The sequence below is a fragment of the Vidua macroura genome, chromosome 27, assembly GCF_024509145.1.
Source record: "Vidua macroura isolate BioBank_ID:100142 chromosome 27, ASM2450914v1, whole genome shotgun sequence".
Lineage (NCBI taxonomy): Eukaryota > Metazoa > Chordata > Aves > Passeriformes > Viduidae > Vidua > Vidua macroura.
In genome coordinates this window covers 3,404,196-3,426,159 of record NC_071597.1, presented here as the reverse complement: position 1 = coordinate 3,426,159, position 21,964 = coordinate 3,404,196, and the positions used below count along the sequence as shown (strand labels likewise).

Here is a 21,964-nt window from a genome sequence, read left to right as displayed (position 1 = left end):
GAACCTGTGTGGGCAATGACCCACTTTGGCTGTGGCACAGCTGAGCCCCTGGCGCTGGAGGTGCGGCTCCTGTGGGAGCTGCCCGAGCTCCCTGCACGGCCCTGAGCCCTCCTGCCTGAGCACGGCTCCCCTGTCACCGCAGGGAACAAGGCTGAGATTTACACAGCTCTGCTCCAGAGTGCTTTACAGCAGTCAGGGCTCAGGCTCTGTAAGCAGAGGGACACTGAAGTCACAGAAAGGGGCCTTGCCCCAAACAGGAACTGTATTTTAGCACATTCTCGAGCCTTGCTTGCAGGAGGGAAACAGCATCAGCCCCGATTTTGACCGTAACAACAGCAGCAGCAACCTTTCAAGGCCCCACAAACCCCTGTATCACAGGAGGACACATGCTGGGACCAAATTCTTGCTCTGGGGTTAGCTGCAGCTTGACCAACATAGCCCTGAGGTTACTTTCCACAGTCCAGGAGGCAGCCGGGATCCCTGGGGCTGTGTTTTTCTTTGGGCTGGTTCAGACGTAGCCACTGCCCTCCAGCGACCTCTTTGGTCCCGTGCAGATGTAAAACATTTTCCCTCTGCGTTTTATAGAGGCGGTTTTCAGTAACAGGCACTGTGTGTGGCCCCACTGTCCCCAGACTGCAGGTGCTGCCATCGCCTTCCGGGGGACTCAGAGGTGCCCCTGAGGCTGAGCATCCCTGCACTTCCAGGGTGGCTGCCAGCACTTCACGGTGAGCAGGGGGCTGCTCCTGGGCTCCAATAACGCTCTGCAGACATCCAGTGCCAGACTGTGACTTCACTATGGGAACTCGCTGGGTCACTGTAGCGGCTTCTCAACTCAGGATCCAATGCCCAAGTGTGTCCCCAAGAGAAGAAGGGGAGAGATCTGCAGGAGATCAGCCCCACGGAGCACCAGGACAGCTGCCCTTCTTTACATGGGGCAGTGAGACACTAGGAGGATTTTCCCAAGGGAGAAGGAGTGCCAGGAGCAGGACCAGGCCCTGCAAAAGCAGGCTCACTCTGTCTGTGCTCAGACAGGGCCAACTCCCTGTCTGCCCGCCCATGCCTATAGCAACACACACCGTGCCAGACGTGAGGCCTCAAGGAAACACAAACATTTTTCAGCTGCTACCTTTCATACTTTCCCTGAGCTGAACACAGAACTCCCAGAAATTCCCACTGCTTTCCACTCAATGACCTTGACAGATTGTTTTATATAGCGAAAAATAATTTTGCAATGAAAGAAGAGGTTAGGAGAATAAAGAAGCAGAGTTCGGATGTTAGTTATTAGGGACTGTAAGGACAAGGAGGCAAACCTCAAAGCTCTGGGGCTTATACGAACAATGGCAGACGTTAAAAGAAGATCCAGACCTACCTCCCACGTCCAAGTCCACCTTATAGTTGACAAAATGGGTGTGTATTGTACCCAGGGTGTGCTCCCAAAGCCTATTGCCGTATCTCAGGCCATCCCCATGGAGAAAGGATGAGCTTGGGTACCCCGTGGCCTGCACCTTGCCCTCCAGGGCCCCGTTCTGGTAGAAGATGAAGTCCCACACGTAGTCGTAGTTGCCCACGGTGGCAATGGACCGAATGACCAGAGCGGAGTTGACCAGCCCCCCGTAGTAGAGCGACTGCAAGTTGGAGTAGTGGCGCCTCAGAGGGGAGCCCAGGTTCTGCTCAAAGATGCAGAGCGAAGCCTTCCTCTTCTCGGGCCTCAGGCTGTCAGACAGAGCGTGTGTGTCCACGTAGGTGGCCAGGTAGGGGCAGTCCAGCCCTCGCACCAGGGGGGAGGTGTAGCGCCCCAGGCCAAAGCTGCCGTCCATGTAGCGCGTGGACATCCCTCCCGGGCAGTTGGAGCCGTACACGGACAGCGCCTCCTGCACGCCGATCTCATAGGCAACCCTCTCCCCCTTGTGTCGGATGTCAAACAGCCGCAGGCCTGTGCTCACGCTCATCCCAAAGGCAAAGCTCCAGCCCTGGAACAGCACATGGTTGTTCCTGACGCTGTAGCGGGGACCCTGCGGCTCAAACTGCACCGGGAACTGCGCGGCCGCAGGCGCTCGAGGCCTCATGGACGAGAAGTCCCCGTCCCACGGCGCCTTCCTCACCTTCTCCACGCTGATCCGACCCTGCACGTAGGCGCTCTCCAGCTGCACCATGTCCCTGTAGTACTGCCCGTTGTAGAACACCCTGCTCACTGCCCACTGCGAGATGTCCAGGCTGCTGTGGTCCACCAGCACCTCCAGCCCCACCGGGTGCACAAAGAACCCACTCACGTTCTGAAACAGGACAAACCAGGTGACACGATCTCCAGACTGGAATCCACGGGGAGCAGCTGTCACAACTGCAAGATTGGTTCCATCATACTCCATAACTTGTTGCATGAAAGCTGGAGCTGAGGGGAACACTTGGCTCTTCAGAAAACCTCCGATCTGCTTGTATTCAACAGCCAGCGTCGGTCTGCGGTGGTAGGGCACCTTCCCCCCGTACTTCTGCACCGTCACGTCTCGGTGGTACGCTGGCCTCGGCAGCGGCCCCACCACGTACTCGGTGATGTTGGGCTCTGGCTGCTTCCCAAAGTACAGCACAGCCAGAGCCTCCCGGGGGGGACGAGCCCCGCCGCCGTCCAGGAACCGCAGCACCTCTGCCTTGCCGGGGACCTGCAGATCCACGGAGGCGATGCAGTTGTCCGAGGGTTTGGCACGGGAGGCGTCCACCAGCGGCACCCCGAGGTGTCCCTGCAGGTACCCCACCACCTGGGACATCTCCTCAGGTGTCAGGTCAGCAAACACCAGGCTCTGGCCATCCTCAGTGTCCTCCTGCTCTGGGGGCAGGTGCTGGCAGCTTCTGGGGGTCCTTTCTCTGGTCAGCAACACGCAGACCAAGGCAAAGATCGTGGCTAACGCCAGACCAAGGATGATGAGCACAGTTTTCAAGTTCATGCCTGCGGCTGGTCCAGCAGCATTCAGAGGCTTTCAGAGCAGGCTTTCCAGCTCCTGCCTCTGTCAGTGTATGCTGCACTGGATGGATTAGCACAGAAAGTACAAAAGACTGGGAGAGGCTAGGGGAGGAGATCTGAAACCCTTGGTGACCAGAAAGGGCAGATCGCCTCTCAGCTGCAGCCTCTTCTGTCCTCCTTCACGGCAGTGCCCTGAAAGAATTTGTGGAGATGTAGGGTCAGTGACTCAGACAAGTTCCACATAATTCCGTTACTTTTTCAGTCCAGCCTGCTTTCCTGAGGCTGCCTGTAAAAACGGAGATTCTGCAGTCAGCCTGAGGTGGCTGTAACCACTGTGAGGCTCTGACAAGCTGGGAATTGTTGCCACACTGTACAATTTCACCTCTTTACAACTCACCGATTTTCCTTGTTTATCAGGCTGCTTCCTTGTAAACATTCTCCCTGGCAATACCATTCCAAGCTTGGAGTTGATTTTTATTTAATTTTTTTTCAGTCTTCCACATGGAAGCCTTTGCTGAAAACACATCCTTCTGTGTAGCAGTAGAAAAACATTGGCAGGGATGGAGATGTAGTTCAGGATGAGAATCAGGCCCCAACGTGCTGTGAACAAACAGCTCTTAGTTTGCACCTCAGAACAGCTCTGAGCCAATTAATCCACTGCACTGCCACAGGATCATCCAGCCTTTGTCTCTGCCTCCAATTCACAGACAAACTGAGGTGCAGCTGCCAAGAGGTTCCCTCAAGGACAGTACCCTGAACCTGCACCTGGCAGCAACCGAGGGCAGTGCCCACTATCAGTGCTGCCAAGCCACAGTGCCGAGGCTGGGCAGCCACAGCTGCTCTCTGCCACCCCAAGGACAGTCCCTGCTGGCCTCGCAGTGCTGCTCACAGGCACTGGCAGAGCAAGGCAGCCAGAAGGATTTGGTGCTCCCTCCTGCCACGCAGCAGATGCTTGGGGTAGACAAGACGCACCACCTTGGCTACAGTCCCGGAGCTGGTGCTGAGTAGAACAAGGCTTCCAAGAGAACCAGGGCTGGAGATTCAACCCAATATTTCCACTCCTGCTGCCAGCCTCACCTCACCTCACCTCACCTCACCCTCCTCTTCTCCTCTCCTTGCATCAGTTTCCTGATGGGAGACAGCGCCCACCACCCCTGCTTCTTCCTCTGCAGCAGATCCTGCCTGGGGCTCAGCCCCTCTCTGCTCCCCTGTGCTCAGACACCACGCTGGGAGGCAGAAGGCCACGTAGCTGTGGGACACACTCCATTATCCTCACCACCACTGGCAGCCTCAGCCTTCTTCAGGGCAGGCTGCAGCTGTGAGGCCAGGGACACACTCATCCTCTCTGTGCCAGCACACAGGGCTCTGCCTCGCCTGCCACCACGCCAGGAGAGCCTCAGAGCCACAGCACTCGCTTGCCACAGTCACAGTGCCAGCAAAGGGGCTCACTGCAGCACGGACACAGCAATGGGCAGGGACAGCACACAGAACAGAGCACAGAGCCATGGCTGCATGGGACACAGCAGCCACAGGTGGCAGAAGTACCTGCTCTCATCAGCTCCCAGCAGCAGAATCAAATGCCTCTGAGTAATCCCAAACAAGGCAAAGCAGCACTGATTTCTAAGTCAGTCTTTCAATCCATGAAGTCAGTAAGGCTTCAAGGATTACCTGGGGTTAGGCTTGGAAGAAAAATTCCCTTTTGGTTTTGGCCTGGAATATGGTGCCCATTTCACACGGAGCACACAACAGCAGCACTGCTGTCCTGGTCCAGGTTTGGAGCACAGAGCAGCAGCACTGCTGTCCTGGGTCAGGTCTGGAGTACAGCCAGGACATGCCTGCTGCCTCCCAGGAATGGGACAAGTGTTTCTGCTGCTACACACACCAGCACAGCCAAGGTGAGACTGCAGCAGAACCTCCATGGCTGCACAACAAAGCTCGTGTGGACCTTTCCTTTGAGAAGCACACAAAGAGATCGTTCAGGTTTGACTTTGCCCCTTGGGTTTGCATCTCCAGTTCCTGAAAGCCACGGCACAGGCTGCAATTACAGAAGGGCCCTTTCCAAGCAGCACAGCAGTAGTTTAGGAAAACTCCACAGGCCTTCCTGCCCCACAAATCACAACTCAACCCTGCAGCTGGGCTGAGAGAGATCCAGAAATAGATTGTGGGAACACTCCTGGTTCTCTGCATGTTGGGGGCTTGGAAAGAAGGAGAAACCCTAATCTGTACTGACATCCCCACGACAAACCCACCACAGCACACACCCCAGGGCTGCTGGATAAGGACGGCAGCTCTCTGCACTGCCTCTGCCCCACTGCAGAGTCTGTGCCATGGAGGCCTTGTCTGACACCAGGTTTTTCAGTACTGTCTGTTTCTGCTGGACTTTTCTAGCTCTGGTTTAGAGCTCTGTTTCAGAATAAGCAAAACAGCCCTAAATCCACCTTCATCTTGCAGCAGGAATTTCAGGAAGCAGAGTAATTAACTAAGTCTGCAGAGCCAGAACCTGTGTCAATAGCTGCCTGCTGAAAAGCAATGAGGGATCTTTGGGGGCCACACACACCATGGAATTGTTCATGTACCCTCTCCAAAAGGAGCCTGCAGCAGCTTAAAGCTAACCTAGAATTAAAGAAATTGCACGTCTCCGTAACAGCAGCGTAACTTGTTTGTGACCTGCCAGTGCACGTACTGCTTCCCACATGCCAGTCCCCAGTGTGATCAGCCCATCACTGACCCACAGCCCATATGGAGAACTCGCATCCTACCCATGTTTTATTTTGGCTACGTGGTTGCTTTTAGGCACTGCCCATCTTATATTTGCTAAATTGCCCACATTCCCCAAACGTAGCAAGGGAGTTGGGAGTGCTGTTTTTCACGCACACAGAAAGGTAGAGGTGGCAAAAAATAGCATCTGAAATTTACTGAAACCCAAACCAGACGCAGACAGGTTTTGGCTTGGGGAAACTCAGAGACAGTAACTGTGACAGCTGGGGAAAGGGCACAGGAGGAAAACCCCTGCCAACACTCCTAAACACAAGCAAGGCTTGAGCAAGCCCCAAACCAGAGCTCAGACTTTAGAAAGCCCCCACTCCCAATGCCTCACCTCATGGGGTCGGCTTATGCAAAGCACAACAGTGGGACCTGCCTGACCCTTCCTCCATTCCAGCTGTGCTGCTGGCAGTGCCTGTGCCTGCACACAGCTGCCGAGCCATTATTCTCCTCCCCTGCACTTAAGCTGGGATGTCTCAAGGACTGGTGAAGCAGAGACCTGACTGCACACTGCAACTGCTCCCAGAAAACAAATCCTCCCCTGCTCCCACAGATGAACCCCACTCCCTGCCAACACCTGCCAAGACAATTGTCCTGGATGCTCCATCCTCCCATGGGAGTGCTGGCATTGGCTCCCTGGGAGTTCAGGTTTTTTGACTGTGATGAGGAGCCCCTCATGGTGCACCACACCAAGTCCTGCCAGCAAGTCCTTCCTTTGGGCTGTGCTCCAGCTGCCTTAGCCCTGAGATCTGTTTGCAGCTCAGTGCCCCCTCCCTGCACGGGTCAGACACCTGCAGGGCTTTCCCACACCACAGGAACTTCCCTGCACAAGTGGCTGCTCCCGTTCCTGACAGCCGGAGGTGCCACAGCCGGAGCCCCGGTCTGCAGGAGCTGCTCCCAGGGCCAGTCACAGACTCTGCTGGGCAGCAGCGTGACCAGGACAGGCACAACCCCAAACAGGCACCAAGCCCGGGAGCAGGGCCTGGCTCAGAGGGGCTGCAGCCCTGCAGATGGGGGCAGGACACTCAGGAAAGCCTCAAGTGTCCCTTGAGAGGCCTCTGTGTCCCAGCATGCAGGGAGGGCAGGAACAGGATGATCCCCAGAAGAGCAGAGGGCACTGTGGCTGAGGACAGCAGGGCAGCTGCCTCTCCTTGGGTACCACACACAGGGAGCAGCCAGGAGCAAGAGACGTGTGCCCCACAGACACACCGGGTGCTGCATCCAGGATGGCCGAGTGACACCTGCCTGGCAGAGAAACCCAGGAGCAACTGCAGGCTCAGGGAAACACCACTTCTGTTTGATCTGGGACAGCCCAAGTCCCACACTGGGCTGAGATGGAACAGATTCCATCAAACCCAAGCCCATGGGCAAAGCCATGCCCAGTGTGAGGCATGCTGATGGAACAGAAACAACCTACCCAGCAGACTAGTTTATAACAAAGAGGAATGAGGAGAATGAAGGGAAGGAGCAACTGAATGTGAGAAAGGCAGAACCAGAACTGGACACTACAAGTGCATGGCCTAAGAGCCCAGCATCACACACAGGGGGCTGCCTTGAAAGAATTCCAAGTACCTTATTTTAATTTCTTGACATGGTAAAAGTTTACATACGTTCATCTCGCAAAGAAAGCTGAACAAATTAAAAGGAATCAATACAAAGAAACACAAGGGGAAGTGCTGCTCCCAGACAGCAGCTCAACGCAGTTGGTTTGTTACTGAATATTTATTAGCGGGAAGACTAAGAGTTGACTTACTACAAACAACAACAGAAGAGTCTATAGCAAGGGCCAGCAGCCCGCCACACTCTGGGCAAATCCCTGGGAAACCAGCAAGAGACAACATGGCTCTTAGATGTGGAAGCAGAGAAAAAAAAATAAAACCAAAGTAAAAAAAAAAATAAGGGAAGGAAGTTCATTCCATTTGTCACTGTTGTTACAATGAGATTAACACAACTCTTAAGGCTACTGCACAATAAGAATATACAGGTGTAACAGCGAGACCTGGGAAACAGCGAGGTTCCTGAAACAAATGATTTAACGTTCCCTGATTAGGGGACTTAAGTAAAAATACTATAAATAAGAAAAATTTGAAGCCTGCAGCGTTATGGGCCCACTTGCCACACACAAAAACTGACGCAATACAACCAGTCATTTCCAAAGGGGTTTGTAATGGACCACGAAATGTTCTGGCAGCTTAGAGGAGTCACGAGGCACAGGAGTGTGCCCTTTGCAGGGGAAAGACTGCAAGGTCTGCAAGGTACCAGGTGGGCATCAGCCACCCTCACCGTCAAGCACCAGCTGTGGCAGCCAGCCTGCTCTGCCCAGGCACCAGGGAGCACTGCCAGGGACAGGGGGACTCAGTCTGATCACATGCAGAGATATTTTAGGACTTTAGCATCAGATCTCCAGCCCCTCCCTTCCCTCAGCCCAGGCAAAAGCAACCCATGCTAAAGGGGCAACTGGGATGTATGTGAAATAACATTGGTTTTAGCCAAGAAAGTGGCTCTAGTCAAATGGCAGAAGCCACCTGAGCTCGTAACAGCCAGGACAGCACCAGCTCTAGTTCCGAGCATTTGCCTCATGCTCTGCACTGATCCAGACAGAACTGGTGAGGCAGAGACCTGTGGGGCAGGCTCTGCTGAGCCAGGAGAGAGCCAGAAAGGGAGTGCAGATGGCTCAGTGGCACCAGAGCACAGCTGCCAAGGGGCAGGGTCCCTGGTCAGTGCAGAGCTGGTGGCAGAGGGGCCTGGCCACAGCCAGCAGTGGGGAGAGAGCTTCCCTGCTGTGGCACTGCCAGGCCTGCCCTTGTGCTGGGCTGTTTGCCCTGTTCCAGAAACCCCAGTGCAGCCACCAGACAAGAGATGGGACAGGGCAAGGGCTTGGTCTATAGTGTTGTTCCCACTCAGGTAGGAAGCAAGGCATGAAGGAATGTCCCTGCCTGGCTGCAGCAGCCTCTGGGGCGTCCAGTGCAGCATGGCCTCTACTACCAGTGACTAGAGGAAGAGGGAGAGCTCCTGAGACCTGAACAAAACCAATCACAAAACTAGGCAAGAATTTCTTTAGAGTTTAACTAAGAATGCAATACTATTTCCAGCCAGTTTCCCATCTCGATAGTCACGTAACAAACCAAGGCAATGACGGTCTTTAGTTGACTGAACAGTTCTCAAGTTCAAACGTTGACACTTAATAGAGGGTCTCAGCATTGCTGCTCCGAGGCCTCTTGATCTTCTCAATGTTTTTAAGGATCATGTCATGCAAAGTGACCTGCAAAAAGGAAGAACAGGACTCAGACAGGAAGCCAGCCATCCAGCTTTCACCATAAGCATTGGTTACCACAGCAGCACCACCCTCAACCCTTGTGTGCAACCCACACACCTGGTAAAGGTAAGGGCTTCCTTCAGCCACACCTTACAGAAGCCAGAACATATAATACCAAAAACATTGATTCAGAAACCCTAGGACTGGCTTGTACTGTGTGAAGAGCTTAGGATCAGATTCTCACAGAGGGGGCACGAGTGTTTTGCAGCTGGGCCCTGTGAACACTGCTGGAAACATCTGCCTCTCTAGGAGATGGTGGAGAGCACTTCACCAGAGCTGAAGTGGGAAGCAGGCAGGCTTCCCCCAGGAGTGGCCGTGCTCAGAGGGAAAGGGGAGAGGAGCAGCAGCAGGAGCACAGTGTGAGCTGTGTGTTTTCACTCACATATTGATTTCTCAGCTCTGAAATGATGAGGCGCAGACTAATGTACTCCTTCTCGTCGATCTCCGTCACGGTGCGGCGATAGTCCTCCTGCCGGGAGCAGACACGGCTCAGCCCAGCCTCCCACACTCTGCCCTCCACAAAGCTCTCGATCCTTGTGTGATCCCCCCTCTTCCCCCAGGACCCTCAGCTCAGAAAGGACAGTGACAAAACAGCTCAAAGAGTCCCAAGAAGCAGCAGCAGCATCAACATGTAAATCTCCATGTCCCCGCTGACTTACCACGTGAGGGTACTTGGCTATTTTGGAAACCAACTTTGCTCTTGTGATATAGTATCTGGCAGGAAAAGAGAGAGATTAAAGCTCAGATAGACAGTACCAGGATTATTTTCAGGTCCAAACTGCCCTGTAACAACAGCTGGGGGACCTTTCCCAAACGCATTCTTCTTCCAAGGAGATCCCAAAAAAGAAGTTTGTTCTTGCACGCCTACCTAGAAATCTGGTCCAGGTAAGATGCTGCCTCGCTCTCCACAGTCCGAAGCTCAGCAACTGTTTCTTCCTGCAGGGGAGACAAGGAAGCTGTTAGCTCCAGTAGGCTGCAGCTGCCTTCAGGGCTCGGGAAGCACTGTCTCAGCAGCACCACATCAAGTTCAGGTTTGAGTTTTAAAATCTAAGCCAACCCCATGACTACAGCTACTGGACACCATGAACTGAAAGATTCAGAGGAACCGCAGAAATCCAAGTCCCTGGAGCACAGAGCAGTGCCTTACCTGAATAGAAACACCAAAGTTGTTCCCATCCTCTATCCTGGGAATGAGAAGCTGCACCCACATTTTGACCTGCAGTGGAGAGATCACAGCACTGACCAATGCCAACATCTGCACAAAGACTTCTCCCAGGAATGTCAGCAAAAGCTCACAGGACCCCGCCTTTGCACACAGCTCATGATCAACTGCTGCAGGTCCCTTATGCACCTATAACACTTCCAAGATCACTTCCCACATGGCTGGGATGCCATGCAAGCCAGCACAGGCCCAGTTTCCCATGGAAAGCTCTCCTCACCATGCCACAGCTCTTGGCAGGAGTCTGTGCCTGGGCAAAAGAAGGGCAAAGCAAAGCCTTGTGAGGGCCTGATAACAGACATCCTTCTCCTTCAGGTGAACAACAGAGCTCCCCAAGGGTTTCACCTGCCTCCCAGCCCCTGTCAGACAGGACAAAGCCCTGCCTTTCCTCATCTACAGCACAGAGGGACCTGCTCCTTCCACAGCTCCAGCTCTCCAGGAGTAAAACCACCCCGCCGCCTCCCCTCACTCCAGGCTCACACCCACCGTATTGCACTTCTCAATGAGCAGCCTGATCTCTGGTTTCACTTTCTCAATGATGTCCACCAGCTGCTGGTTGCTCTTCAGCATCCCATTGGGCATCACAAACACTTTGGTACCTGTGGCAGAGACAAACCCCCAGCGTCAGGGACTCGCAGGAGCAGCTGCACCAGGGTCAGACTGAGGGGCCACCTGAGCCTCACTCATCTCCCACCAAGGCCAGAAAGGGACTGAGCCAGGCTATGGCCACCTGTAGGGAAGGGGAAAGGGACACGGGATAAGCAGTGACCACAAGGGAAGGAAAAGAGAAAACACAGAGCAGGATGAGACTGAAGAGCTCGAGGATGCTGAGCACAAAGGGTTTTCCTGGTGCACACGTATGAGAAGTTTCTGTCTCAGCTTAATGCAAAGCCTGGATTCTTCTTCCAGACAAAGAGAAGAACTGCACAGAGCCACCAGGAAATCAGCTGCCTCTGTCAGCAGGCCAAGATCCAGCCAAGTACTACTTATGTCTATTAGAGAAGTACTAATTATGCTTCTAAGAGCTGGAACCTGACTCCTCCACATCAAAACATCCGTAGGTCAGGCTCTGGCCTGTATGAGCAGCAGCTGCTGGCAGGGCAGGGCAAGTGGGGCTCGCACAACTTGCATCTCCAAGGCTCAGTGCAGCAGTTCAGGGGGCAGGCAGCAATACAAGGGACTCGGGGATTCTTACCCTGAAAGGTCTCTTCATGGTCTTCCAGCTTCCTCTTTTTCATATTTGGCTAAAATATACAAAATGTTTTACTCACAAACTAGTCGTAAGCTGTAGAACCGTTGCAAAGGAAAAAAAAAGGAAAACTTCGAGCCCTGCCACGTTCCTGGTTTCTAAGCACTCTTCCTTAAATCCCAGGAAGAGCTGCAGAGCAGTGTTACCTCCAGCAGACTTCCCAGGCTTGAGAGGTCAATCTCTAAAAGCCTCTGGGCCAAGGGCTGTTGTTAAATAAGAATATCCTACCCCAGCACAGAGCAAACCATGCAGTTTTAACAGAAGCTGGGATCACAGCCAAGAGAGTAACCTTACCCCATCCAGTCCATCATGGCTGTTGGTGAGAAGAATTGGGTCAGGCACTGGGAGGTTCATGTCCGAATGGATCTGAGTAAGATCATGAATATTCAGGATGGGTTCCTGCAAAGTAAAGCAGATTTGTTACTTGATCATGAACTAACAAATTCTGCCACACAAAAGATTCAAGCCTCCCTCTTCTCCAAAATTAGGATGAATGAAGATAAAAGGTCTGGCAATAGGCTGTGGACCCCCCACCCAGGAGTGCCAGGCCATGGTGTCCCTGTGAGAGCCCGGCACTGCCAGGGACAGCCCACGGGGGAGAAAGAGAAATGTGAGAGATGACACAAAGCAAAGTGCAGAAGGCAGCACCCCTCCAGAGCCAACAGCACTGCAGGGCATGTGAGACACTAGCTGCTGCCTTGTGTCTCTGCACCAAGGTGAAATGCACAGAAAACAGCCCTAAAGAGACTTGCCACAACACTTCCAAATGTAGCCAAAAGTGGAAAAGGATACAGAGCACAGGGCACAGCCTACCTTAAGGAATCCATCCAGCTCTAACAGCTTCTTTGGAAAAAAGTTAGCTACGAGGTCTTCAGCCTAAGAAAGAAAGAACAAAGAGTGATGTGGAAGAAGGCCACGTGGCTCCCACTAGCAGGCAAGAACACCAGGGAAATCATCTGTGCACAAGCAGGAAACAGAGAGAACGCAAGTTCTTCCTGCTGCCAACCCCAAACAAAGCCCAGGGGAGAAGAAAGCCACGAGGCTCAGGAGCCTCACTGCAGTGGGTGACTGATGAGGGCATCGGTTGGGTGTTGCTGGGTGTTGCCAAGCTTCCAGGGCAGGCTCAGCACACAATCGAGCGTGTCAGAAAGATAAGGCCAAAAGGCCTTCCTGCTCGACCCGTGGCACTCACCTCACTCGTGATCCGCTCCCTGAAGGAGTCAACCTGCAGAATGAAACGGGGACAGGTCAGGGTGGCTCCCGAACGGCGCCGAGTGCCGCATGACCCTCCCAGCACAGCTCCCGCTCTCCCGGGGGACCGGGAGGAGCCCGCGAACACCGAGCAGGAGCTGCCCGGGGCCGCCCGGAGCGGCTCCGTCCGCCCGCCCCGGACTCCGGGCGCTGCGGAGAGCTGGAAACCGCGCAGCCCCCGCCGGGAGGGAAGATCGGCCGGGCCGCCCCGGGCCAGCGGCCCCGCTGTGCCGGGGCACGGCTCGGGGGCGGCCGCGGCACAGCGCCGGCCGCATCCCCGCCCCCCCGGCGCTGCGGGGCCGGGCGGGGGTGGAGACACCGGGGGCTCGTCGGGGCGGGCGGGCCGCGCTCGGCGGCCAGGGTGGAACGGCCGGGAGGCACCGCGGGGCGGCCCCAAGCCCGCCCCGCCCCGGGCCGGCGCTGCAAGAGCTCGGGCGCGGGCCGGCGGGGCGGAGGCGGCCGCCGAGCGGGGGCCGAACCGGGCCCGGGCGAGGCCAGGCGGGGCGGGGCAGGCGGCGGGGCGGGCGCACCTTGAGCTTCACCTCCGGGTCCACCTTGAGCAGCGAGGCCATGGCGGGTCCGGTCTCGGGGCCGCTCCGCTTCCCCGGGCCCACACCGGAAATGACCTCACGCCGCGCGCCCGCCAATGCCGCGCGCGCCCGCCGCCCGCGTGACGGCCCCCGCGCGCACGCGCCGCCGGGTCCCGGCCGCTGAGCGCCGCCCGGGGCGGGGACACAGAAAATGGCGCGGGCGGCCCCGCCGGGAGCGCGCCCCGCCCGCGTCACGTCCGGCGCGCGGCGATGGCGGGGCGCGCGCGGGCGGCGCGATGGAGGGAGCGCGGGCGGGCGGCGGCACCGCGCACGTCAGCTTCGTGTGCCAGCGCTGCTGCCAGCCGCTCAAGCTCGACACCTCCTTCAAGGTCCTCGACCGCCTCACCATCCAGGAGCTCACCGGTACCGCGGCGCCGTGCGGTGGGGGGACGGGACGGGGCCGGGCAGGGGCCCGGGCCTAGGCCTGGGCCCGGCTGACGCCTTCTCTCCCGCAGCCCCGCTGGTAACCGCCGCCCCTGCCAGGCCCGGAGACCTGCACGAAGAGGAGAGCGCCCTGCCGGAGGTACGGCAGGGCCGGGCGCGGGGGCAGCTCCCCCGGGCCTTCCGGTAACGATGTCTCCTTGCCTCCAGGAAGCCTTCGTGGAGAACCGGCAGGATGGCGTGTCCAGAAGGTTCATCCCGCCAGCCAGGTACAGCCGCTGCCACACTCCCGTCAGGCCCGGCCCGGCCTCTCTGGGCAGCTTGAGCCTGCGCTGTGTCAGCGCCTCAGAAACGTCCCCTCATGGGGGTGGGTCGCACTGAGTAGCTCCTGTGAGCCCCTAGAGTTTCCCCTGCAGATCCCCAGGACCCTCGGGCTCCTTGTCAGTTTGAACACAGAACTGCAGAGTCTTTGGGGCAGCCCAAACCCGACAGAGCCCCTAAAACACGGGTTGTCCCAACCTCCTGCTCTCCCTTTTCCCTGAGGCAGCCCCAGATTCTGGTCTGGCGCTCAAGCTGCCTCCCCTCAGCACTCAACGCTCATGTCAGTAACATTCTTTCCAAGAATGATGTCAACAGAAAGTGCCAACAGTTTCACGCTGATCGGGGAGGCCTCGGATGGTGGCACCATGGAAAACCTCAGCCGGAGACTGAAGGCAAGTGGGCCACGAGCTGGCAAACTCAGATCCTTGGGAACAGAGCATCGGTTTTTCCTGATGCTCTGCAAAACTAAACTGCAAGGTTTCCCACAGCATTTGCCTTCCAGGGGCTGGGTTGGTGAGTAATTGAGCAGAGATAGATTATTTTCATCAGTATTTGGCCTGCAAAGAAGATTGCTGCTAACCGAAGCTGCTGAGAACCAGCGGGCAGCTGCCTGTGGTTTCACTTGTGCTAATGTGAGCCCTTCCTGCAGGTCACTGGGGACCTCTTTGACATCATGTCTGGGCAGACAGATGTGGATCACCCATTGTGTGAGGAATGCACAGACACTCTGCTGGACCAGCTGGACACACAGCTCAACATCACGGAGAACGAGTGCCAGAACTACAAGTGAGTGATCCACAGGTGACCACGACAGAGCTGCTGTAGCTTGAGGCACAATCTGCGGAGAGCTCGGGGTGGACAAGAGCTGCAGGGGCTGCCACAGGACTGGGGACTGGCAGTGCAGGACTTGCCAGGATACCTGTTCTGCTAATCCTTTTGTTCTGCTCTAGGAGATGTCTGGAGATACTGGAACAGATGAATGAGGATGATAAAGAGAAGCTGCAGACAGAACTGAAGGAGCTGGCACTGGAGGAAGAGCAGCTGATTCAGGAGCTGGAGGATGTTGAGAAGAACCGCAAGATTGTGGCTGAGGACTTCGAGAGAGTCAGGGCAGAGGCCGAGCGGCTGGAGCAGGAGGAGGCTCAGTGAGTGAGCTGCACCTACAGCTTGTGGCAGGGCTTGGAGGCAGCAGATAAATGAGAAACATGTAGATGGTAACATGAGAAACCTGTAAATGTGCCCAAATACCAGTGGTTCGCTCTGTGCAGAAGGAAAGGTGGCAGAACCAAACTGGCCTGCAGAGCTGTCACTCTGAGGTAGAAGCCAGCACTCAGCGCTTCTTGTCTTGTTTCTGCTCAAAGGTATCAGAAGGAATACTGTGAGTTCAAGAGGCAACAGCTGGAACTGGATGATGAGCTGAAAAGTGTGGACAACCAAATGCGCTATGCCCAGATGCAGTTGGATAAATTAAAGAAAACCAACGTGTTCAACGCAACCTTTCACATCTGGTAACAGAGACACTGGAATAGTATATCCATTTTCTTGGAACCTGCAGTGTGAAGCTGTTTAAGTCACTGCATTTGACAGGAAAGGTGCAAGCCAGCTCACCTGGTTACCTCCCAGCAAAGCAATGAATGCCACCTCTCAGGAGTGGCAGCTGAGTAAAGTATGCCAGGCTGTGGGAAATGGCTCCCTCACCAGTCCCAGTAACACTTTGGGAACCCCTGTGCCAGCCAGCAGTGACACTGGCATTAGGGTTCACAGAGCAGGCAGCTAAGAGAGGCTGGCTAGGGGTTTTTGTTGTGTTTTTATGACAAAAAGAGGACAAATGTTTAGTATTTACATACACTTGTTAAGAATAGCCCCAAACTCTCCGTGTGCTTGGCTGCACTGTGTGTGCTGTGCTGTTGGGACACAGCCCCTATTTGGTTATCAGGCCAGGAGCTTTTCCCAGCCTAGCACACTTATTTATAATTCTTATCACAGGCACAGTGGGCAGTTTGGCACAATAAATAACTTCAGGCTTGGCCGCCTCCCCAGCGTTCCTGTGGAATGGAACGAGATCAACGCTGCCTGGGGGCAGACTGTGCTGCTGCTGCATGCCCTGGCCAACAAAATGGGCCTGAAGTTTCAGAGGTACCTGCAACACCTCACACAGCTCATTTATGACCCAGAGGAAGACAGGCAGACTCAGGTGCCTGTGAGTTCTGTCTCCTTTTTTCAGATACCGCCTTGTCCCCTATGGCAACCACTCCTATTTGGAGTCGCTCACGGACAAATCCAAGGTAAGAGTTCCCATACAAATCATGGGACATTGACCTTGAGTGCCAGAGCCCTGGTCACGTTGGGGATGCAGGAAAGAAAACTTGATCTCTGTGGGCGTGGAGTCCAGGAAAGGTGGCTGCCCTTGCTCCTCCAACGTGTAACATCCCACATCCTGTATGAAGCCACTGGTACTGCCAGCCAGCAGTGTTAAAAGTGACAGAACTCTTGAATGGCACACCTGGCCAGAGGCAGAGGCATGCTTTGGGGTGATTGGCAGGTTCATGGCCTGATTTGGAATTGGTGGAAGTCAGGAATATATGCCTGCACATGGTAGGCACTTGCCCTGTGCCACAAGCCATTTCTCAGCATCCCATGACAAATTTAAGCCTCACATGAGGCTGAAAAGCTGCAGTGACTATATCAAAAACAAGTGCTTGGGGTGCCTGATACAAATCTCTTTTCCAGGAGCTTCCCCTGTACTGCTCTGGAGGCTTGAGGTTCTTCTGGGACAATAAGTTTGATCACGCCATGGTGGCATTCCTGGACTGTGTGCAACAATTTAAAGAGGAGGTGGAAAAAGGTGAAACTCGGTTTTGTTTGCCTTACAGGTGAGTGTTGCCACAAAACTGTCAAATTCAGCCCTGTATGCTCCCCCTGGCACTGCTTGCTGTTTCTGCCCTGATTTTTCAGAAATCATCTGGAATTCTTAACACGATGTGTGTTTGCTAGTTTGAAACTTAAAGCCAGCCCCTTGGGTGGAGTCCTGAGGCTCGCTCAGATCCCTTTAAAAACAGAATAGTGTTATTGTCAGATTTAAAATTTAGTGCTCAGTGTCATACTGAGATTAAATGTTTGCAGTAGGAATACACTAATTAAAGCTTGTGTGTAATACAGGATGGACGTGGAGAAAGGAAAGATCGAAGACACAGGTGGCAGTGGTGGCTCTTATTCAATTAAAACACAATTTAACTCTGAAGAGCAGTGGACAAAAGCACTAAAATTCATGTTAACTAACCTGAAATGGGGCCTTGCCTGGGTCTCATCCCAATTCTATAACAAGTAACTGTGATCAGAACTTGGCCTGGCAGCTGTGGAGTGTCTGCTTTGTGTTGGAGAAAGGCAAATTAAGATGTCTCTTAATATTAACCAGTACAAAATGTTTACAATACCAAAAATCCACAAGACACTTTATTTAAAATGCCATTATTACAAGTAGTTTATAGAAAATCAATATGCAAAGTTGTGTCATAGAGTTGAAGAGAATAAAACCCAGCTATTAAATGGATTCTAAACTGTTATTTTTGGGGTTTATGGCCATGCATGTAAATAATTGTCAAGTTTCAGAACACCCATCAGTTTGATGCTGCTCTGTTACAGCTAATGCAAGCTTGGAAAAGCAGGACATTACAAACACAGGGAATAATGTGGGAAAACTGCCAGAATTCTGCCTGGTCATTAAAAAGTGACTACAGTTTAAAATAAAGTATTTTCTAAGTCATTTCAGCACTTCTTTGTGCTGCTGCACTTAGCAAGGTTTGATACCATGAGAGCACTGTAATCCCTCCTGCAGCCTGCTCCTGCACAGGGCTGTGCTGAGGAAACAATGAAATTATTCCACACTCCAGGTGTTTCCAGCCAGCAGTGCCTGGCACAGCACAAAGCCCTGGCACTCGCAGGGACACCCAGCCTGGGCACTGCTGTGGTGACAGTCACAGTGCTGGCACAGGCAGCTGAGACAGGGGTTTTATAAAAGCAGCAGGAGGAGACAGAGCAGCCCCTTTTGTGAGAGCTGGCCCCAGCCAAGCACCAGGCATGGCAGCACCTTTCAAACACTACTCTGAGGGGTCTCTTTGGGTAGAGGGAACTTAGATTCAAAACTTAAAAGATGCAGCTGTTACAATAAAGCTTTTAGGGCATTTCTAAACACAAAGGTGCTGTTGGGCCTCCTTTCAGAGCATGAATGTGATGCCTAGCAGGACGAGCTTTGCTAATTAACACGTGACTGATGGGCTGTTCCAGAATTCAGGTAACCCTGAGCTGTGCTGGGTGCCTGGGCAGTGTCACAGAGGAGGGACAGTTGTCAGCAGTGTGGCCGTTCCTGCTGCTGGGCCAGCCCTGGATGGACAGGCTGGTTCTATTTCTGAGGAGGAATTCTGTCCTCGGGAGATTTGGCCCCACAGTTCCCACGGTGCTGCTCGGGTGTGGTGCTGCCAACAATGCACCTCACCACGGCGTAGGAGAACTCCAGGATGCTTTGTGGAGTAATGCCAGTGATGCAGTTTAAATGCTCCACGACCTGGAAAAAAGATACAGCACCTAAAAGCTGTGAGTTTACAGACTGACAAGAGTAACTGCTCCATGGGCAGTTTCACAGGGAGTTGTCCCATGAGACTGCTGCTCTACCTGCCAGTGAAACATTGCCCGTGGGGTTTTGTTCTGGCTGTGAAGCACTGAAGGTGAGGACACTCAGCAGTGCCAGCACACAGAAGTGCCCCATGCCCTCAGCTCTGACAGAAGCCCACATGCTTCCTGCTAAAAAGACAGAGATGTCCCCTCCCTCGTGCAGCCCCACTTGCTGTGCTGAACAGATGAACCACCTTGGCACTGTGTTCCCGTGGAGCCAACGCCTTCAGCAGTGACTGTACCTGCTCCCAGTGCCCGGGGCTCAGGATGAATACACCTGTACTGATGACTCCAACAGCCAAGAGCATGAAATCTTCCTTCACTGTTAAAAACTTGGCTCTGCAGGAGGAAAAGTGTGTTCAGGTGTAAAACGCTGCTTCACAGTTCAAAAGCTCCTGCTGGTGCAGTTGCCAGTGCCCAGGACATGTTGGCTTATTCAGGCCAACCAAAGCCCAACACCAGCAGCTGAAACTGACAGTGCAAGGCTGGATTTTAACCAAATGAAACACTTTCCTTGCCCTTGAAGCAGCTATGGAAAAGCATGTTGCTTTGAACTGGTGTATTTAGAGACAATGATGAATGCCCCCCCCCCAATTAGTTATTTTTTTAAAACATGCCCCCAGAATGGCATAATGAGAGTTATGCTGCTATTTATTAGCTTTTTCAAGGGTTTGAATTTCAAAGGGTTATTTTAAGTCATTGTCAGGTCTTACATCTGCAGTTTGCTCGGTGTGGAGTTTTCGATGGCGATCTTCAGCAAAGTGTCATAGATGGTCTCTCTGGTCAGGTAGCAGAAGTCCAGCAGCTGCACACACAGCTGGTGCAAGGGTTTGGCAGGAAGCAAGCAGCCGTTGTATCCTGGAGGAGATCACACCATCAGTGCCACATTTTGGGTCACTAAATTGAATTAGGAGTCTTAGGTACCAAAAGGGAGAGGGAATTCTGAGGACAACTGCTCTGTCTCAGAATGCCACAGGATCCCTCAGCCTCAATATAATTTCACTCCGAAATTCAGGCTGTCAGACCTGGGCCAAGAAAATGCTGAGTGATTGTAGAAAATGTGGCCTGGCACCACATTTAAGGGCTTTAAACTCTTAATCTTTTACTGAACGAGTCACGACTGGCTGTCCAACAACATTCATCACATTCTGCAAAGGACAAAGTTCTCATCTAAAAAGTGAAGTGTCGCTATTGGACACAAAATGAGTACACAGAAGCTTGGTAAGTTCAAAGGACAAAAAAGAAGAGAAAGTTTTATTCGAACATCTGGTATTTATAGAATTCCAAAGGTGACCGTGGATTGGAGGATGGAATTACCACTTCTCTAACTACACTGGTCCAAAGATCAATCAATCATTTCTCTCCACCCACAGAGAAATATGTAAACTATTCTATTTATACATGAAATTGTGTGGGAACTCTGACTCTCAAATATGTAAACATTATCAGAAGGCTAAAGAAGCTTTATGAGAACTTTAACACTTTCAAAAGAACTATAGAAGGAAATGTAACACTTTCAAAAATCAGGGCAACAGTGAAGCTCTGAACAATCTGAACACGTGCAAAAAATCTGCAATATGAGACTTTTTGCTTCAGACCAGCTCTGTGACCCTGCTAAAAAACTTCCTTCCCATTCTCTCTGACTGATACTCTCACCTAGAACCTCCAGAAGCAATTCCACGTAAGCCAACGGAGTTGACACACTGATGTGGAAGTGCAGAGCGTTTAAAACAGCCAGCTCCGACTCCAGCAATTCCTGTTTAGTGTAGGAGTATTTTAAGGATTGCAGAAATGTTAAAGCTGTGTCACTGGTCACTCTCTAAAGAGGAAGAAAAGACACAAAAGGTCTTCCAGGAGTAAGGCACTCGGTAGGGACAAAGTGCTCTGTCACCTCTCTCCTCCTGCCGAGCCTGAGTCCTTTGAGCTGGCATGGGAAATGCAGCTCTGACCTTCCCCACGGGTTCACCCCAAGAAACCACCCCCAGGCTGGTGTGAACCCCTGTGGACACACGATTTTTGACAACCACAGGCTGAGATTTTCCTGTGCTTTCCCCCCTCCCAGAACTGGGAACGCTTCCCAGCAAATTGTTACTGGATGAGCAGCAGTTTACCTACCCTAAAGGGAATGTCCTGTCCTTGGCATTTCATTATCACTACTGCCTTCCAAAAAGGAAATCTATTTTTAAGAGAGATTAATACACTGCAGATTTCACCACGGTGCTAGAGCAAGGACAGGCTGAGCTGGCTTACACTGTAGTGCAGAGAGAGTTTGCTGGCGAGCTGAACACAGGACACGAGCCTCAGCACAAAGGTTTTGGTGATCTGATCCCTCACAGAGCTCCAGCTGCTCCTCTGGCCTTGGTCACGGCCTTTAGCACTCCCTCTGCCATCACACATCTGTTCTACCTGCTTGATCATAAACCTACAAAACCCACAATTGCTCAGAGAACGTTCTGGCTGCTGAGAAAAAGGAACAAAAGCAATTCCACATATGCTTAAGAGTGTATGTAGAAGTAATAATTTGGACTAAATGAATGAGGAGACAAAGCCCTGAACAGGCACATTAGTCATGTGTGGTTTTGGGATGGGGCATGGGCAATATAACCCCACCAGGGAATGGGAAATGTGCTGAGTGCTCAGGACTCGTTACCGTTCAAGTAACTCCACTGCCTGGTACCGTGTCGACTGGTCCAAGTGCCATTTTTCAGACAAAAAGAATATAAACTCTGCAAAAAGCACAGCAGTGGCTCGTTTCAGTCTCCCGAAGCTCACGGTACAGCTGCCACCTGCCCCGGGAGCTGCTGTGGCCAACTCTCACCCACGATCCGTGTCTCTTTGAAGTACCCAGCCTGCTCCGGCAGCTCGCTCAAGTACTGCTCATTCTCTGTGGCCAAGTGGATCAGCGTGTCCTCGATGATTTCAGGAGCAACCGCACTGAACACGGGGCCTGAGTCACGGCCCCGGGGTTCCAGCGGCACCTGAGACCCCATTGAGCGGATCAGGGCCGAAGCCGTAACGACAGTGATTTCACCAGCCCTACGGGGAGAGACCGGGAGGGGGCTCTAGCACCTCCTCCCGGCCGCTCGGAGGCGGCGCCGGGCCGGGCCGGGCCGGGCCGGGCGCTCGGGGCCCCCGGTGCTCGCCCGCGGGGCCGGGCCCCGTTCAGGCCCCGGCCGTTTCCCGTCACGTGACCCCGCTCCGCCAATCAGCAGGCGCCGATGCCGCGACCGGCACCAACCACTCGACGGCGCGC

General features: G+C 53.6%; 4 protein-coding genes across 6 annotated transcripts; 1 reads left to right on the top strand and 3 right to left on the bottom strand.

Annotated features, from left to right (window-relative positions):
- Positions 1-1,271: 1,271 nt before the first annotated feature.
- LOC128819903 (membrane primary amine oxidase-like) lies at positions 1,272-3,174 on the bottom strand. Of its 2 annotated transcripts, XM_054000319.1 has the most exons (2): positions 2,103-3,174; positions 1,272-1,970 (listed from the first exon to the last, which is right to left on the bottom strand). In XM_054000319.1, the coding sequence occupies exons 1-2, from the start codon at positions 2,934-2,936 to the stop codon at positions 1,275-1,277; spliced, it is 1,530 nt and encodes a 509-aa protein (XP_053856294.1). In that variant the 5' UTR covers positions 2,937-3,174; the 3' UTR covers positions 1,272-1,274. The 2 variants fall into 2 exon arrangements, with proteins under 2 accessions (XP_053856294.1, XP_053856293.1); XM_054000318.1 differs by having other exon boundaries at positions 1,272-3,174.
- A 4,095-nt stretch (positions 3,175-7,269) lies between these two features.
- On the bottom strand, positions 7,270-13,387 carry PSME3 (proteasome activator subunit 3). Its single transcript, XM_054000332.1, has 11 exons — positions 13,282-13,387; positions 12,693-12,725; positions 12,314-12,376; positions 11,795-11,899; positions 11,447-11,495; positions 10,738-10,850; positions 10,180-10,248; positions 9,901-9,968; positions 9,692-9,746; positions 9,415-9,501; positions 7,270-8,978 (listed from the first exon to the last, which is right to left on the bottom strand). The coding sequence occupies exons 1-11, from the start codon at positions 13,321-13,323 to the stop codon at positions 8,898-8,900; spliced, it is 765 nt and encodes a 254-aa protein (XP_053856307.1). The 5' UTR covers positions 13,324-13,387; the 3' UTR covers positions 7,270-8,897.
- Positions 13,388-13,539: 152 nt separating this feature from the next.
- Positions 13,540-17,593, top strand: BECN1 (beclin 1). The gene is made up of 11 exons (XM_054000321.1): positions 13,540-13,704; positions 13,797-13,864; positions 13,933-13,991; positions 14,345-14,435; positions 14,693-14,829; positions 14,994-15,188; positions 15,405-15,551; positions 16,030-16,179; positions 16,268-16,328; positions 16,774-16,916; positions 17,203-17,593. Exons 1-11 carry the CDS (start codon positions 13,578-13,580, stop codon positions 17,369-17,371), a joined length of 1,347 nt encoding a protein of 448 aa, XP_053856296.1. The 5' UTR covers positions 13,540-13,577; the 3' UTR covers positions 17,372-17,593.
- On the bottom strand, positions 17,468-21,871 carry CNTD1 (cyclin N-terminal domain containing 1). 2 transcript variants are annotated; one of them, XM_054000330.1, is made up of 7 exons: positions 21,530-21,871; positions 21,362-21,437; positions 20,962-21,133; positions 20,368-20,530; positions 19,425-19,569; positions 18,954-19,050; positions 17,468-18,604 (listed from the first exon to the last, which is right to left on the bottom strand). In XM_054000330.1, the coding sequence occupies exons 1-7, from the start codon at positions 21,699-21,701 to the stop codon at positions 18,443-18,445; spliced, it is 987 nt and encodes a 328-aa protein (XP_053856305.1). In that variant the 5' UTR covers positions 21,702-21,871; the 3' UTR covers positions 17,468-18,442. The 2 variants fall into 2 exon arrangements, with proteins under 2 accessions (XP_053856305.1, XP_053856306.1); XM_054000331.1 differs by having other exon boundaries at positions 20,368-20,467.
- Between the last annotated feature and the right edge of the window lie 93 nt (positions 21,872-21,964).

Coding starts and splice junctions, on each gene's coding strand:
- LOC128819903 (XM_054000318.1), bottom strand. CDS start 2,936: ATGAACTTGAAAACTGTGCTCATCATCCTTGGTCTGGCGTTAGCCACG.
- PSME3 (XM_054000332.1), bottom strand. CDS start 13,323: ATGGCCTCGCTGCTCAAGGTGGACCCGGAGGTGAAGCTCAAG. Junction 12,377..12,692: donor GGGAGCGGATCACGAGTGAG/GTGAGTGCCACG, acceptor TTTCTTTCTTAG/GCTGAAGACCTCGTAGCTAA. Junction 9,502..9,691: donor TAGCCAAGTACCCTCACGTG/GTAAGTCAGCGG, acceptor TGCTCCCGGCAG/GAGGACTATCGCCGCACCGT.
- BECN1 (XM_054000321.1), top strand. CDS start 13,578: ATGGAGGGAGCGCGGGCGGGCGGCGGCACCGCGCACGTCAGCTTCGTG. Junction 14,830..14,993: donor AACGAGTGCCAGAACTACAA/GTGAGTGATCCA, acceptor GTTCTGCTCTAG/GAGATGTCTGGAGATACTGG. Junction 16,180..16,267: donor ATGGGCCTGAAGTTTCAGAG/GTACCTGCAACA, acceptor TCCTTTTTTCAG/ATACCGCCTTGTCCCCTATG.
- CNTD1 (XM_054000330.1), bottom strand. CDS start 21,701: ATGGGGTCTCAGGTGCCGCTGGAACCCCGGGGCCGTGACTCAGGCCCC. Junction 21,438..21,529: donor CAAAGAGACACGGATCGTGG/GTGAGAGTTGGC, acceptor TGCTTTTTGCAG/AGTTTATATTCTTTTTGTCT. Junction 18,605..18,953: donor GCCCCGGGCACTGGGAGCAG/GTACAGTCACTG, acceptor TCTTTTTTCCAG/GTCGTGGAGCATTTAAACTG.